Source organism: Colobus angolensis, unplaced genomic scaffold (genome assembly GCF_000951035.1).
Source record: "Colobus angolensis palliatus isolate OR3802 unplaced genomic scaffold, Cang.pa_1.0 Scaffold212, whole genome shotgun sequence".
NCBI lineage: Eukaryota > Metazoa > Chordata > Mammalia > Primates > Cercopithecidae > Colobus > Colobus angolensis.
Genome location: NW_012115289.1, coordinates 3975158 through 3992123, shown reverse-complemented (window position 1 = coordinate 3992123; position 16966 = coordinate 3975158). Strand labels below are relative to the sequence as shown.

Genomic DNA, 16966 nt, shown 5'->3' with positions numbered 1-16966 from the left:
CACTATATTGGCCAGGCAAGTCTTGAACTCCTGACCTCAAGCCCACCTTGGCCTCCCAAAGTACTGGGATTACAGGTGTGAGCCACCACACCTGGCCTAATTTACTATTTTGTATATTTTTAAAATTCACACCCAAGTCAGTTCAGTCCTGTCTACCTTTCCTACCTTTTTATAACTCACAAATCAATTATCTCCTTTTCCACCATGGAATAGGTAATGGTTGAGATTTTTAGGTTTTCAGTAGATGTGATGGTTGAAATCATGGGCTTTGGAGTCACACTGACCTAGTTTTAAACCCAGCCTCTACCCCTTTTGGCCATGTGATCATAGGAAAATTATTTTTTGTGTCTGCCCTCTATTTTCTCTTATGTGAAATTGGTGCAAGAACCCCATGAAGCACGTACTTCGTGGAATTACTATGAAGATAAACAAAATTACACCTAGGCCTTAGTCAAGCACTCAGCCCACACAGTCAACTCCACCTGCCGTAACCTCCTCCAGTGCTCCCCACACTTACTATATAACCTCCTCAGTCACCTCTCTGACAATACCTGTTTTGTATTACCACCTCATTTCCTCTATTCTTTCAGACGTCCAATGTTCCTTCTCTACGTGGTTCAGATTCTTACTCTCTTTAAGGCCCACATTTTGTGCTTCTCCTGCTTAGGCACCCGCTTTTAACTCCTTCCACAGATTCTCGTAGCATTTTAGTACATACTTGTTTCTGACACTTTGTTTCTTGTCTCCTAGTTATGTTCCTATCTTGCCTCCTTTTTCAAACTAAATCTCCTTGAGTTCCTTTCACATCTGATTCATTTTTTTCTTTTCAGAGTCTTATACAGAAGTTGCTCAATAAATACTCATGGCTAGGATCAATTTGAAAGTTTGATGTTATTTTAAGAGTTTTGGTGAGACCCTGGAAACAATTGTAAATAATTTTCAAATTGGCACAGTTCATATTTTAACAGATTTCATGGCATTCTCCTTCCTAGGTAAAGTTTAAAGAGAATTGTACTGTAATATTTTCAGTTTCCTTAACTTGGAGTAAATACTTTGAGGTCTTTGGAATCACCCCAAAGCTTTCACAAACACTTCCATACCCTGTTTATGATAGTATAAATTGCTGTAGCATGTTTTTTTAGAGAGTGATTTGGCAGTATCTGCCAGAATTTTTAATGCACTTACTCTTTGACTCAGCTATGCCCATTGTTAGGAATTTACTCAAGATTACGTCTAGAAGTACCAAGTGCCAAGTTCAAGATTATTCACTCTACTCAAGAAAGTAATTAAATTATCCACACTATACAGAAATTAAACAAGTGTAAAGCTGTTGATGTTGATTTACAGAGTGCTACAAGATATATTATTAAGTGAAAAGAGCAAAGTATATAAAGTGATCCTGGCCAAGCACAGTGGCTCATGCCTGTAATCTCAGCATTTTGGGAGGCTGAGGCGGGAACAGAGCTTGAACCCAGGAGTTGGAGAGCAGACTGAGCATAGTGAGACCCCATCTCTACAAAAAAAAATTAGCTGGGCATGGTGGCACCACCTGTGCTCCCAGGTACTCAGGAGGCTGAGGTGGGAGGATCGCTTGGGCCCAGGAGGTCAAAGCTGCAGTGAGCCATGTTCAGACCACTGCACTTCAGCTTGGGTGACAGAGAGAGACCCTGTCTCTAAATTAAGTTTTCTCTTTTGTAGACATTTTAGAAAATCTGAAGTCTGTGAATGTATTGGCCTTTTTTCTCCACAAACACACACACACTTGTGCATGCACACACACACACAAATCGTCAACAGTAAGTTACATTTGGGGAGAAGGAAGAGGGACTTTAATTTTTTGTTTTGTATTTTTCCTTTTTGTGGTGTGTAAGATGTGTATATATCAGCTGAGTATATTGTGATATAGGATCACAGACCTTAGAGGACTTTTCTTTATATTACTTTGCATTTTTTAACCCAAAGCATTTATGAAATTACTGGGGTAGGGAAAAGAAAGAGTTTTCTTGTGATTAGGAGTGGGTAGGTGAGTTTAAAGTAGTCAGACTTAAAACTTTTTTATAAAATCATTCTTCATAGTGTATTTGATACTAAGAATCAGAATTTGTCCAACATGGAAGGAAGAAAACAATGCAGTTGTGTTTTCTATGTATTAAATTGACTCTTCAGTTTTAGTCTTTCTTAATCTAAATAGCTCTGTCTGCTGAAGAAATAGAAAACGTGCAGTAAGAACAAACCATCTTGGAGACTATGAGGACAGCAGAATTAATTTGAGTGAATACTCTACCTGCACATTTTGATGTACTTAGCCTTGTCGATTTAAATAATAAGGAATAGGATATATTTGATCAAATCCTAAAATCCTAAAAGTTGAAAGATGGTTAGAGAAAACCACCCATCCAGTGGATGAATCTTTTTATAGACTTCTTGATAACAGAAAATCTTCCCACTTCTGCTTCATTTCCTCTCTGTTCAGGATGTAAATGTAAGGGTTATGAGGTCTATACACATGTGCTTGTGTATCAGAAGTTCCAGTCGTGCAAAGCTCCAACACTCTGGTTTTTTCTCCACAGATTGCTAGTGCAACGACTGCTCCGTCGATCCCTTCACATTTGTCTCCCGGCTTACGAGATGTGGCTCTTCGTTGTTTAGAACTTCAACCTCAGGACAGACCTCCATCAAGAGAGCTACTAAAGCATCCAGTCTTTCGTACTACGTGGTAGCCAATTATGCAGATCAACTACAATAAAAACAGGATGCTCAATAAGAGAAAAAAACTTTTGGGGAACCACATTGATATTCTACTGGCCATGATGCCACTGAACAGCTACGAACGAGGCCAGTGGGGAACCCTTACCTAAGTATGTGATTGACAAATCATGATCTGTACCTAAGCTCAGTATGCAAAAGCCCACAACTAGTGCAGAAATTGTAAACTGTGCCTTTCAAAGAACTGGCCCTAGGTGAACAGGAAAACGGTGAAGTTTGCATGACTAAATTGCAGAAGCATAATTTTATTTTTTGGGGGCACTTTTTCAGCAATATTAGTGGCTGAGGGGCTCAGGATCTATTTTAATATTTGAATTATTCTTCCATTTCATATAGTGATCACAAGCGGGGGTTCTGCAATTCCGTTCAAATTTTTTGTCACTGGCTATAAAATCAGTATCTGCCTCTTTTAGGTCAGAATATGCTACGAGTAGCATTACATACATATATTTTTAAAAGTTGATACTTCTTTATGACCCACACTTGACCTTTATTTTCTTAAACACCTGGGCAATTGTGGCTCATTGTGCATTTTACTGTTGGCCCATTCATTTCGTTATTGGAAATTATGGTTTTGTATTTTCATTTTTATTTACATTCATTTTTGTTTATTCAGGGAAAGGTGATCTTTTTTTCAAACCAGAAAAAAAAAAAAAAACTAGATATGAACAAGAGTTCATTAAATATCTTGCTATTGTAAAAGTTTTTAAAATACAGACTTAATTTTGTTTTTTATATTGGAATACAATAAAGTACTACCTACATTTGAGTCAGTCACCACTCTTATTGTGCAGGTTAAATATAAGTTAACTAAAAATGAACTGTTCTCTGTGATGCAACTCACAACGAAGATCAAGATTACCTTAAAATTTGAATTTTTTAGATGTTTTGGTTGTCAAACTGTAGGAAACTTCACAACATTTAAGTCTTACTCTGTATGTAACAATCCATCATTCACCTTCACTACTGGTAATAACATGTGACTGCCATTTTCCTTTTACCATGCATCATCTCTTTACAGTAGGCCTGGCAGATCATTTTTAAAAAAGATTATTCAACTACCAATCAGTAATGTTTTTAAAGAATATATTTGCTTTGAACTTGGAAAATGTGTTCAGAAAGAAAAGTGGAATTGAATTTCATTTATACACTAATTCCTTGGATTTTGCACAGTTGCCTAATGGTTTTAGTCTGGAGTTAAATTCAGATGCATGGAATCCTGAAGGAAAATGGTAGCTTTTTAATCTTTTTGTGTGTGTGTGAGTCTTTTAAATCAAGTACTGATTAACTATTAAATACAACTTTTGAGATTTTAGTTTTAACTCTTCAGAAGCCAGTGTGAAATAGAATTGGTTATTCTCAAAGACTCAGGATAAACTAAATAAGCTATATAGAGTACATTTAAAATGTACAACACAAATTGGAAATACAATAAGTTACAAGATAAGTTTACAGGGATATATTGCTTATAATTTTTAAAAGGCAGTTTGTTTTTTATGTGAATATGTTTCTTAGTGAAATTTTACATTCCTTTGTTTTGGAAGATTGGCGATATTTGAAGAGTTAAAAATAGTACAGAAATGTGAAGTTTGGTAGCTCTAAATGTGTTGTACTTGACTTTCTTTTTTATTTTGTTTTTTTTTTAAATTTTTTATTTTTTGACTACTTAGAATTTTCATAATTCTAATAAGATTGTTTCCAAGTCTCTCATGTGCAAGCTTTAAAGGATGCACTCTTGCCATTTTATGTACTGGAAGATCATTGGTCAGATGAATACTGTGTCTGACAAAAATGTAAACTGTATAAACTGAGGAACCTCAGCTAATCAGTATTACTTTGTAGATCACCGTGCCCACCACATTTCAAACTCAAACTATCTGTAGATTTCAGAATCCATTGTGTTTGAGTTTGTTTGCAGTTCCCTCAGCTTGCTGGTAATTGTGGCGTTTTGTTTTTTGTTTCGTTTTCAATGCAAATGTGATGTAATATTCTTATTTTCTTTGGATCAAAGCTGGACTGGAAATTGTATCGTGTAATTATTTTTGTGTTCTTAATGTTATTTGGTACTCAAGTTGTAAATAACGTCTACTACTGTTTATTCCAGTTTCTACTACCTCAGGTGTCCTATAGATTTTTCTTCTACCAAAGTTCACTTTCACAATGAAATTATATTTGCTGTGTGACTATGATTCCTAAGATTTCCAGGGCTTAAGGGCTAACTTCTATTAGCACCTTACTGTGTAAGCAAATGTTACAAAAAAAAAAAAAAAAAAAAATCTGGGTTAAGAAAATTTGGCTTAAATGTATCCTTTGTTATTTTAAATATATTGAGATATTTTAATTAAAATTTTTACCCCATTGAACCGATTTTATAGTATTTGTACCTATTTTGGTGTTTTTGTCTTTATAGTAAATAAAAGTTTTTGAACAAATGTTAATTGTTACTTTCATTTATTTTGAAATAATTTCATACTTACATAAAAGTTGCAAGAATACCACAGAGAACTTCTGTATACCCTTCATCCAAAGACCCTAGTCAGGTTTCACCAGCTGCCCATTTATGTCCTTTATAGCAAGAGGATCCAAACCAGGATCACAAGTTGCTCTCAGTTGTCATGTTTCTTCAGTCTCATTGAATCCAGGGCCATTCTTAGGTCTTCGTTGACCTTAATGGCCTTAATTTTTTAAAGATTTCAGATTATTGTTTTATAGAAGCCCCTCAAACTGAGTTTGTCTGGTGCTGCTTCTTAATTAGATTCAGAGTACACACTTTTGGCAGGAACATCACAGAGGTAATGCTGTGCTCCTCTCGGTGTGTCATGTCAGGATGCAGACAGGTTGTTTGCCCCGTCACTGGTGATGACTGATAGTAACACTGTATAGTTACTCTCTCCTTTTATCATTAAAATCCACCTTTATAATTGAAAGTATTCTTTTGGGGCAATATTTGAGACTACATAAATACCACGTTTCTTGCCCAGTTTTAACTCTCTGCTCTTAGCTTTTTTGCCTGAATATATTACTCTGATGGTTGCCAAATGGTGATCTAGTTCCTTCACTTCTTTGCAGCATTTTGCTGCAAAGAAGAGCTTTCCCTTCTCCCATTTATCATGTATCATATATTTGCTCAAGTTGCGGATTTGCCCAGTGGGAATGTCTGAAAGCTAGCTTCTCTATCCTTGGCAAGCCACCATTCTTTGAACACTTCCATACTTTCAGCCCCATCTTATGCAGTGTCTCCTTTGGCACTGGGATCAGCCGTTTTCCCAAAGAGCTCTGATTCCTTTGATGGAGAACAGTATTTTTAAAACCAAGATCTGGGTGCTAGATAGGCTCAATTCTGTGTGTCACTGCTCGTTGGCTCTCGGTAGAGCTAGAATATATATATGAATATACACAGTTCACACACTTGCAAAATATGCATACATATACCTACATACATACACATAAAAACCATGAGCTCACACCAACCTTCCGATTGCAATCCAACGCCAACAGGGTTCACTCAAGCTTTCCCTTTTTCCAAATTTGTAACTTTCATCTCAGGCAGTGAGAATCGTGACTCCGATTATTCCCAACACACTGACTTAACTTGCTTAATTCTTCCCCATCTCCCTCCCCCATGTAACCAATCTCCGTGCAGGATGGTTAATGTCAGAGTTCAGAAGCCATTTTGTTTCTCTACATTGGTTTCAAGTTTCTGTATAATTTGATTTGATTTTTGGGGGGGGGGCAGGGAACAGTCTCGCTGTTGCCCAGGTTGAAGTGCAGTGGCACAATAGCTCACTAAAGGCTCTGCCTCCCAGGTTCAAAGGATTCTCCTGCCTCCCGAGTAGCTGGGATTACAGGTGGACACCACCATGCCTGGTTAATTTTTGTATTTTTAGTAGAGACAGGGTTTCACCATGTTAGCCAGGCTGGTCTCGAACTCCTGACCTCAGGTGAACCACCTGCCTCGGCCTCCCAAAGTATAATTTGATTTTAAATGTACATCTTTTAAATAGGTTTTGAGTATTTTTGCAAAAGGGTATATTTCTGTCACTTAAGAAATATTAAGTTGGAGAAAAGTTTTTGTTCCAGATGAATAGAATCAACTCTATTGCTCCTTAATTCTTTTTAAATGATATTAATAATTTTATAAAATGGGTGACAGCCTTCATGTCAGAAACCAGAAAAATGTTGGGGTATTATGCTCATATGGAAATGCCAATGATTGCATTTATGAGCTGATGTAAGTCATTTGTTATAAAACAATGCATGAAATAACTACAGTCAGGGAAAACAGTGACTAATGAAAACTTACACAAATTGCTGTCTTAGTTCTATGTCATGACATGGTTTGGCCGTTTTAAATTATACTGTAAGCATAAATGCCAGGTTGACCTGTGATAAAAAAGGGAAAGGACTGGCCTCTTAAAGTAGGTGATGATGGATTTGGTGACTACAGGACCTGAGATACAACCCGGGTTAAATCTGGTTCTGCCGCTTACCTGCTACGTGACCCCCATTTTGACTTTCCGAACCTCCATTTCTGCATCTATAAAATGAAAGTGACAGTGTTGTGAGAAGAGAGCCTATATAAATGGCGTAGAATAGTACCTGGCATGTAGTGAATGCACAATACGTGTTTTTATGAATGACTGACCCAAAGGTCACAGACTCAAAACACCCACTGGACTAGATCCCCAGCCAGGCTTGTGGCAGACCTAAGAGTTTGCATCAAGTTCACGTCCAAGGGAGGCCACTGTTACCATGTCAGAATGAAAGCCCGGTATTGTCAAATGCTCTAAATTTTCAAGAGAAACTGGAAATCTGGATTTTAGGTGCAATTCCCTATGTTTAAACATTAAAAACTAATTTAAATCCTTATTAAGAACTATAAAAACTATTGAGCTAGACTACTGGCCTGTGGCTGAATACCTTTTGACCTCTGACCTGTGCCCAGACTTAGAAAACAAAAGAGGTAGAAAATTAGAGGGGAATCTCAGCTTTGGAAAATTGGATCTAAGACTTTTGTCTTTTTTGTTTGTTTGAGACAGAGTCTCGCTCTGTGACCAGGATGGAGTTCAGTGGCGTGATCTCTGCTCACTGCAACCTCCAACTCCCTGGTTTAAGAGATTTTCCTGCCTCAGCCTCCCAAGTAGCTGGGATTACAGGCACTTGCCACCACGCCCAGCTAATTTTTTTGTATTTTTAGTAGAGATGGGGTTTCACCATGTTGGCCAGGATGGTCTCAATCTCCTGACGTCGTGATCTGCCCGCCTCAGCCTCCCAAAGTGCTGGGGTTACAGGCGTGAGCCACCATGCCCAGCCAAGACTTTTGTCTTCTAAGATGTGAGATGAACAAAAGTGGAGATGCTGATTATAGATGCTAGAGAGCTTACCTCTGAAGAGAAAATTAATATCTTAACTATACACACTAATGTGAAGTGCTTACCACTACAGCTCAAGTATCATGTTACAAAATATTAATATGCATATGTAGCATTCAAATATGTTGTCAATATTAGAGTTAACTTTGTAGGTTTTATTTCACAATAGATAACTGCCTGCACAATCTGTTACCGAAAGAACTCCATCGATGACTGAAGCCAGTCTCATTAGTTGGTATGCAACCTGACATCTCTATACCCCATGCCTCATGGCCCTCAGTTTGTAGCTTATCAGACCTGTACAGGTAAAACCAGCCTAAGCTGATGTGGCGAGGGATAAATCCTTCATGCCCCAAAATTCTTTTTCCCACAATGCTGAGATTCCTGTTAGAGTTTATTTTTGAGATAACTAAGTGGTAGCTTCCCTTAAGGTCAATTTGCTTAATAAGATTTCTCAACATCTATGTAGACATACTGAGAGGATGAGGATTGTAACCAGGGTGAAATGGAGAGAAAGGATAGGAGGAGAAATAAAAAGATGGGAGAGAGTGGCATGACGATATTTGTGTGTTAGAGCACCCTTGCAGTATCTTGAAGAAAGAACTACATGGGCCAATGCAAAAGGCAGGGAGAAAGAAGGCAATTGCAGTATCCAGAGCCTAGGTAAAGGTAGCATTATGGGAATGAGGAGGAAGAGACAAATCTGAGTGATATTAAACAGCAGAATTGAAAGATTATAGAAATGACCTTGGGGGAAGGGTATGAGGAGGATGGAGAATGACATCGAGGATGCGTCTGCTATCCAGGCTTGGTCACCTGTGTGAACGCTGATGCCGTTACTGATACAAGGAAATGACACGGGGAGTAGATTGGAGGACAAGATGTGCTTTGGACATGTTAAATTCGAGTTGTCTGGAGGATATTCAAGTAGAAGTTTCCAGTAATACTGTATATGCACATCAGTACCTCCAGAGATACTTTGGTTGCAAATAATAAATGTGGAAGCTATTGACATATAAATGGTCACTGAAGCGATTGATAGATCATGTAGGGTTGTACTCAGCTGCATGTAAAAGTGACTGGACTACACAGCCTACGAACGAGAGAGGGTAAGCAGGTCAGGGCCGGTGTGTTAGGCCTAGGATGTCATCGATGTTGCCATGCTTTATCTTTCCGCTCCACTCTTCTTAGCATGAGGCTTTCATCCTCAGGCTCCAACTCTGGTCTCCAATCTACAATCAGAGAAAGAAAAAGGAAAATAAAAAGGTAGTGCCTGTGTCAGGAAGACACAAACTTTCCTAAAAATGCTTCTGAGATTTTCACTCACATTTCATTTGACTAGAACTCCCCAGCTGTAAGGAAGTCAGAGAAGAATGGGCATCAAGCAGGCAACTTTACAGCATCTACCACAATGAGTGACAAGGGAAATGGGGGAGAATACTCAGGAGAATATGTTCAGTGAGAAAAAACCAACACCAGAACCCCGATGAAGACCAAGATTTAAGGCATAGACGAGAAGCAGAATAGATAAAGGAGACAAGAGCTCATCTTCAGAAACTAGAAATGCACAGGGTCAGGGAAATCAAGAGAGGAGAATGTTTTAAAGAAAGGTCAGTAATTTCAAAAGCCACAGACGTCAGGTAAGATAAGAACTTCAGTCTCACAAGGTGAAGGGCAAGGACCATTCCAGTGAAGCCGACTGGAAGGAAACATGATCATATCTGGGCAAGCATGGTCATGGAGATGACGTGCATAACCTACTTTGTCCAGAAATCTGTCTAGGAGCAAAAGTGAAGGGAACAACGTGGAAGAATTATTTGGCCAATTATGCAACATCCAGAAGAGGGCAGCAGAGTAAAACTTTTCTTTAATTTGCACTGACTGCCAAATATCTAAAAATCAAACGTTATCTCACCCCTTTCTCAGGAATAGAGCAGAAATCTCAGTGTTCCCCTTAGAATGCTGAAAAAACTCAAAACAATCACTGAGAGTTGCATTTTTCCATTCTAAAACCTAGATTCAATGCTTATCTATTGCATAACAGGATGTTCCTAGTCCCTCTACCTCCTTCCAACAGTCTACATAACAACAAAAGGAGAGGCTGTAGCAAGATACTTGATGCCCTTTCCTGGTTTCTTGTTCTTAGAACCACTCTGCTGTCAGCTGGCAGGGTCATCTATCCATCCATCCATCTATCTATATCTATCCATGCATCTATCCATCCATGCATCCTGCCAACCACTCTTCCTCTGAGCTTTTCAAACTCTATTTCCAGCTAGTACTGTGCTACTAGAACGTTCAATGACTATCTACTGCTGATTACCTCAAATGTCCATGTTTTTTAATGGTCTGAACTTACTCTGCCTAAATCTTTATTTCCTACTATCCCTAATGCAAAATTTCTGTTCTACTCCTTTCATTATATTCCTGCTCTCCGAATCCACTGTGTTCCACCCCACCTCTGCACCTTCCCTCACACCAGTGGTTTTCAAACTTTTTGTTCTCAGAGCAGTCAAGAAGTGCTGCTGCAGAATATTCCAGTTGATTCCCAAGACAGCCAAAACTAGCTGGTGTACTACACACCTATATGTGGCATGCTGTACAGTATAGTCCTAATAGATTTGTATATTTATTACATTTTTTTTTACAGTCGATGGCAGTAAAGTGGCCAGAGGAAAAGGTGCCTTTTGCTAATTCATACAAAGAACTAGCAGAGACCATTTTCTCCTCCTTTTTATGCAATATTTTAGGTCCTGCAGCACAAAGTTATTTTAAAATACTTTCTAATTTCATCAATATGTAACATACTACTGTAATTCATAGAATTGGTATTAACTACAACATTCAATGAAATGTCACATACTTTCCTTCTCAAAATTTTGAATCACAATATGTGGTTCTAACACTCAATTTCCCAAATATTTTTGTCTTCAGACCCCATTACACTTTTAAAAATTGTCGGAAGCCCCCAAGGGCCTTTTGTTCATGTGGTTAATAGCTGCTGATATTTACTGTATCAATATTAAAATTGATAAATGCATAAAATGCATTAATTCACAAGAAATAACTATTAAAACTTATTATATGTTAAATCAGATAACATATCTTTATGAAAAATCGCTATATTTCACCCCCCCAAAAATAGGAAAGTGACATGTTTTATATTTTTTCAAATCTATATAATTTTTTTTTTTTTTTGAGAGGGAGTCTCAGTCACCCAGATTAGAGTGCAGTGGTGGCATTTCGGCTCACTGCAACCTCTGCCTCCCGGGTTCAAGCAATTCTCCTGCCTCAGCCTCCCGAATAGCTGGGATTACAGGCGCCCACCACCACACCTAGCTAATTTTTGTATTTTCAATAGAGACAGGTTTTCACCATGTTGGCCAGGCTGGTCTCGAACTCCTGACCTCAAGTGATTCACCCGTCTTGGCCGCCCCAAGTGCTGGGCTTACAGGTGTGAGCCACTGTCCCTGGCCAAATCTATGTAATTTCTAACTTAATAAAAGGCAATTGGATCCTCATATCTGCTTGTGCATTCAATCTGTTGTTTTATCACACATGTAACCTCTGGAAACTCCACTGTACCCTCAAGAAAGAATGAGAGTAAAGACAAATACATCTCAGTACAATTAAGAAAATAATTTTGACCTCACAGAGCCCAGAAAAGATCCTAGGGACCTCCAGAGTCCCCAGACCACATTTGAGAATTGCTGGCTTCTATTAATCCCTTCTACTTCTCTTCTACTTATTTCTCCTTGAAGCACTCCCCAACTCTGGTAGCTCACACTGAAATTCTATGGTAATTAATATTTAATTTTTAGAAATTATATGTTTTCCCAAATAGACTGTAATCTTTTAAAGTTGTACCTAGGCATACAGTTTTCAGTGAATAAATATTTGCCAGTTATGTTACCCACATTAGGCTACATAGCTATTCAAATAGTCTACAGAATATCTGCTATCTCTAATTATCATCTCTCTTCCAGCACCGAATTTTGAAATCAAAGTTGTGCCTGCTACTTCCTCTGTCCCCCGACACCCAATACACACACACACACACACACTACAATTTCCTTCTCTGTGTTGGATCATTCCCATCAACACACAAATATGCTATGAGATCTTTTATCTTACCGAATTATTCTCTGCCTAATTTAGCTCCATTTTTCTTCCTCTCTTTCCATAAAATTTACTGAAAGAGACACACACACTTGTTCCCATTCCTCGCCTCACATTAGGTTCTCAATGCACTCAAACACGCTCAAACCTATCACTAAAACTGCTTTTGACCATCTTATGAGGGGTCTGCATTTATTGACACATGACTTCATGGTCACTGCTCAATCTATTGCCATCCCCTTTTTCTTCCTAGGTGATCTCATCCAGTGCTCTGGCTAAAAACTCTATCACCAGCTATGGCTTTGGAGCTCCAGATGTGAGAATATTCAACTAGTTACTTGACATTTCTTGGAGGCATTTCAAAACTTCACCTTCCCACATCCAATCCATTGGCAAGTCCTGTGAGTTCCTCCAAAATAGAAAACCCCAATCCATCCACCCTCTCCATCTCCAGTTACCACCCAGTCTAAGCTACCATCGTCTCTGCCATAACTACTGTATTCGCCTCCTAATTGGCCTTACCGGTGTGGTGATTGCCCACCTTTTCACCACATAATATCCAAAGTGATCTTTTTAAAACATGAATCAGATCCTATCACCCTCCTGCTTAAAACCCTCCAGTGGCTTCCCATTACACTAAGAATCCCAACTCCTCACCAGGACCTATAGGACTTGGCCTCTTCTCTTTCTCCCTGACTTCATCTTTCCCTTTTTCTTATTTACCCTGTTCCATAACCTTATTTTCCTTGCTTGAACATGTCAAGCTCCTCCCCACCTGTGCTTGTCCATTTGCATTGCAATAAGGAATACTTGAGGCTGAGTAATTTATAAAGAAAAGAGGTTTATTTTGCCTCACAGTTCTGCCAGCTGTATGAGAAGTGTGGTGCTGGAGCATCTGCTCCTGGTGAGGCCTCAGGAAGCTTCCAATCACAGCTGAAGGCAAAGGGGAGCTGGTGTATCACATACAGAGAGAGAGCATGGGAGAGAGGAGATGCCAGGCTCTTTTCAACAACCAGCTCTCGCATGAACTCACACAGTAAGAACTCACTCATTGAGGTGAGGACAACATCAAGCCATAGGTGAGGGATCTGCCCTCATGACCCAAACACCTCCCACTAGGCCCATCTCCAACACAGAAGGTCACATTTTAACATGAGATTTGGAGGGAAAAAAACATCCAAACCATATCACTACCTTAGTGCCTTTGCATTTCCCATTGGGAGAATCTCCCCATGAATATTTTCAAGTTTGTTGCCTTCTTGTCATTTAGGTCTCAGTAATTTGTGTCATCAGCCTATCAAAAATTGCTACCCCTAATCCCACACCATGTGACCCACACAAAGAGAGTGGGGTCCCAGTAGGAAACAGATAACACATGCAAAATAAGACATTTGAAAATAATTGTGTAACAGCATGGACAGAATTAAGGGAAACCACAGGGAGATTGTATAGAACCACAGAATTGGCAATAATAGAGTGCTGTTACCATCCATAGGCCTGAATGAAACCCGGAAACACAGAAGACTACATGGAGAGGACCTTAGGTTGGGATACAGCCAGTACACAGAGATCAGCACCTCACTCTCCTCTCTTCTTGCAGTTTTCTGCCAGTGCTCTCCACTGGTCGAATCCACTTGGAAGCAGGAAGACAAGGGACCTTGTTGTTGTGCAAGCCAGTCAATCCCCCAGGGTGTGGACAGTGGCTCTGGAAAGGCTACATAAGATATCTAGCCTACTCTCTTCTCATTATCCTGCCTTATTTTCTTCATGGCATTAATCACTGTCTGACATTATTTATGTGTTTACTTAGTATCTGTCTCCTGCACTAGAGCTCGGGACATAGTAGGAGTTCAATAAATTATTTAAAAATCAAGTTAATCTCATTTTGAACTCTGGAAGTTACAATCTGTGCAGGCATACATGCCCTATTTATAGATATTTAGGACACTGATGTTAAAGATGATTTTACCGGCCAGTTGCAGTGCCTCACGCCTGTAATCTCAGCACTTCGGGAGGCCAAGGCAGGAGGACTGATTGAGCTCGGGAGTTCAAGACAAGCCTGGGCAACATAGTGAGACCCCATCTCTACAAAATTAAAAATTAAAAAATTAGCCAGGCATGGTGGTGTGTGCCTGTAATCCCGGCTACTTGGGGAGGATAAGGAGGGAGGATTGCTTGAACCCAAGAGTTGGAGGCTGCAGTGAGCTATACCTTGTTTCAAAAAAGAACATTTTTCCTACACAGTATTTTTGTGATTTATAGCATAAATGGGCTTTAAATGGAAAAACACAGCACATACATTCTTATCTTCAATTGGGTAGAGTATTTGGGGAAACTGGAAACAATAGGAAGTGGGAAAAAGAGTGAGAAGAAGAGAGTAATTTTGGATAGCAGCACATCTCCATGCCCATCATGGCCAATCTTTTGCTTGCTATCTATGATGTATTATAAAGCTGTCAATTTGTCATTCTTCATCCATCTGTATTTTAAATGTTATATAAATCAATAAAGACATAGATGATTTAAAAGACACTATGAACCAATGACCTACTTGATGTTTATAGAACACTAAACCCAACAACTACAGGATACACATTCCTTTTACCTGAACATGGTATATTCACCAAGATAGAGTGCATGCTGGGACATAAAACAAGTCAATAAATTTAAAAGAATTGAACTCATTCATGTTTTCTGACACAACAGAATTAAACTAAACACCAGTTACAGTAAGATATCTAGAAATCCCAAATATTTGGAAATTAAAAACACATTTCTAAATATTTCATGGATTAAAAACATAAATCACAAAGAAATTTAAAAAATATTTTGTACTGAATGATAATGAAAATACAACATATCAAAATTCCTGAGATTTGGCTACAGTAATGCTTGGAAGGATAGTTATAACTTTAGATGCTTCTATAGAAATGAAGGAAAGACCAAAATCAGTGACCTAATATTTTATTCTGACAAACTAGAAAAAGAAGAGAAAAATAAACCCACTGTAAGTAGAAAACATAAAATACTAAAGATAAGAATATGACTGGTCACATCTCAATAAACAGAGAAAAGTATTTGATATTTATCATTCATTTAAAATTTAAAACAATAAAAAATTTTTGGAAAGTCAAAAACAGAACTTTAAAAAACTTCATAAAGTATACCTACCAGAAAATTACAGTAAATACTAAACTTGAAGGAAAACTTCAAAACTAGAAGAATGCAGTAGACTTACACAAACCAATAAGGATAGATCTTCAAGAAGTATTTTTGAGTAAATCAAAGAAGTTGTGGATCCTTATAGTATTTTAACAATACTCACAAAATACTATGTATTTTCTATAAAAACATATGCAGGTATGTAAATACATAAAAATAAAACTGGCAGAAAACACACCAGTCTGATAATTTCTGAGAAGAGCCAAGGACCAGGATTGGTGGAAGTACAAGGTACAGAGTTTGGTTAAGGGTGACTTGAGCTTTAGCTACCATGTTTCTATTTGTATAACTTTAGATGCTTCTGTCAGAAAAGAAGAAAAGATTAAAATTAGTGACCTAATAACCTACTTTAAGAAACTAGAAAAAGGTTTTCATTAATTACCTAACCAAAATTTAATACCATAAATATAAAAAACACTGTAAAAATACACAAAAACTGATTTTTTTTTTTCTTTTTTGAGACAAGTACATTACCATTGGTAAAGATTAAAGTAGTTCTTTTGGGTTCTTTATTAAGTTTGGAGACTATAAAGAAACTTTCTTGTATGCCACTTATTAATACATCCTGGAACTGAATTGACTCCATTTATCAAGTCAGGTAAATCTAGATTATGCCAAATTATCAAACACAGAGTCTGAGAGAAAAGTCTCTAGAGTTTGCTAACATTCTATACGATATGAATGAAATAGAGACACTGGTGGATACTTTTTATTTCTTTCAGAATAGAACAAATTAGTCCCGCAGCTACTGGCAATTGGCTTTTTTTTTAATTTTATTTTTTTGAGACGGAGTCTCACTCTGTCACCCAGGCTGGAGTGCAGTGGCGGATCTCGGCTCACTGCAACCTCCGTCTCCCAGGTTCAAGCGATTCTCCTGCCTCACACTCCTGAGTAGCTGGGACTACAGGCACGTGCCACCAAACCCCCCGGCTAATTTTTGTTTTTTTATGGTTTGTTTTTTTTTTAAGTAAAGACGGGGTTTCGCCATGTTTGCCAGATGGGTCCTGAACTCCTGATCTCAGGTAATCCACCTGCCTCGGCCTCCCAAAATGCTGGGATTACAGGCGTAAGCCACTGCGCCCGGCCTTGGCTGAGTTTTTATTAGATCTGAGCTGTTCAATTTCAACTTCTGTTTAGGATCCAACCTCACTCTCAGGCAAAGAATAGAGGAAATGATACCAATGTATTTATCTGTCAATAAACACTTGGTGATTTGAATATGGTTAAGAGATTCCTGTAGTTGGCCCCCCTTAAAGGTGAACTTTGTCCAAACATGCTCTAAATATGTGTGTGCGTGTGTATGCATCTGTGCCTTGGCGAGGAGCAGTCGTAAAGGTCCTCTTAAATTTCACCTAGAGACGGACTACTTCCCACCTCATCCTCTGAGGTCAACATTAGCCTAAATACCAAAGCCAGATTAAGACGCTACAAGAAAACTACGGAACAATATCTCTCATGAACCCAGATGCAACACTTATAGACAAAAC

General features: G+C 38.4%; 1 protein-coding gene across 1 annotated transcript in view; it reads left to right on the top strand.

Annotated features, from left to right (window-relative positions):
* The window catches only part of MAP3K1 (mitogen-activated protein kinase kinase kinase 1, E3 ubiquitin protein ligase), a 78267-nt gene extending 73069 nt beyond the window's left edge, over positions 1–5198 (top strand). The window contains exon 24 of the mRNA XM_011942927.1: positions 2571–5198. Coding sequence (XP_011798317.1) covers positions 2571–2720 — 150 coding nt within the window. The 3' untranslated portion in view covers positions 2721–5198. The remainder of the gene's footprint in view (positions 1–2570) is intronic.
* The last annotated feature ends 11768 nt before the right edge of the window (positions 5199–16966 follow it).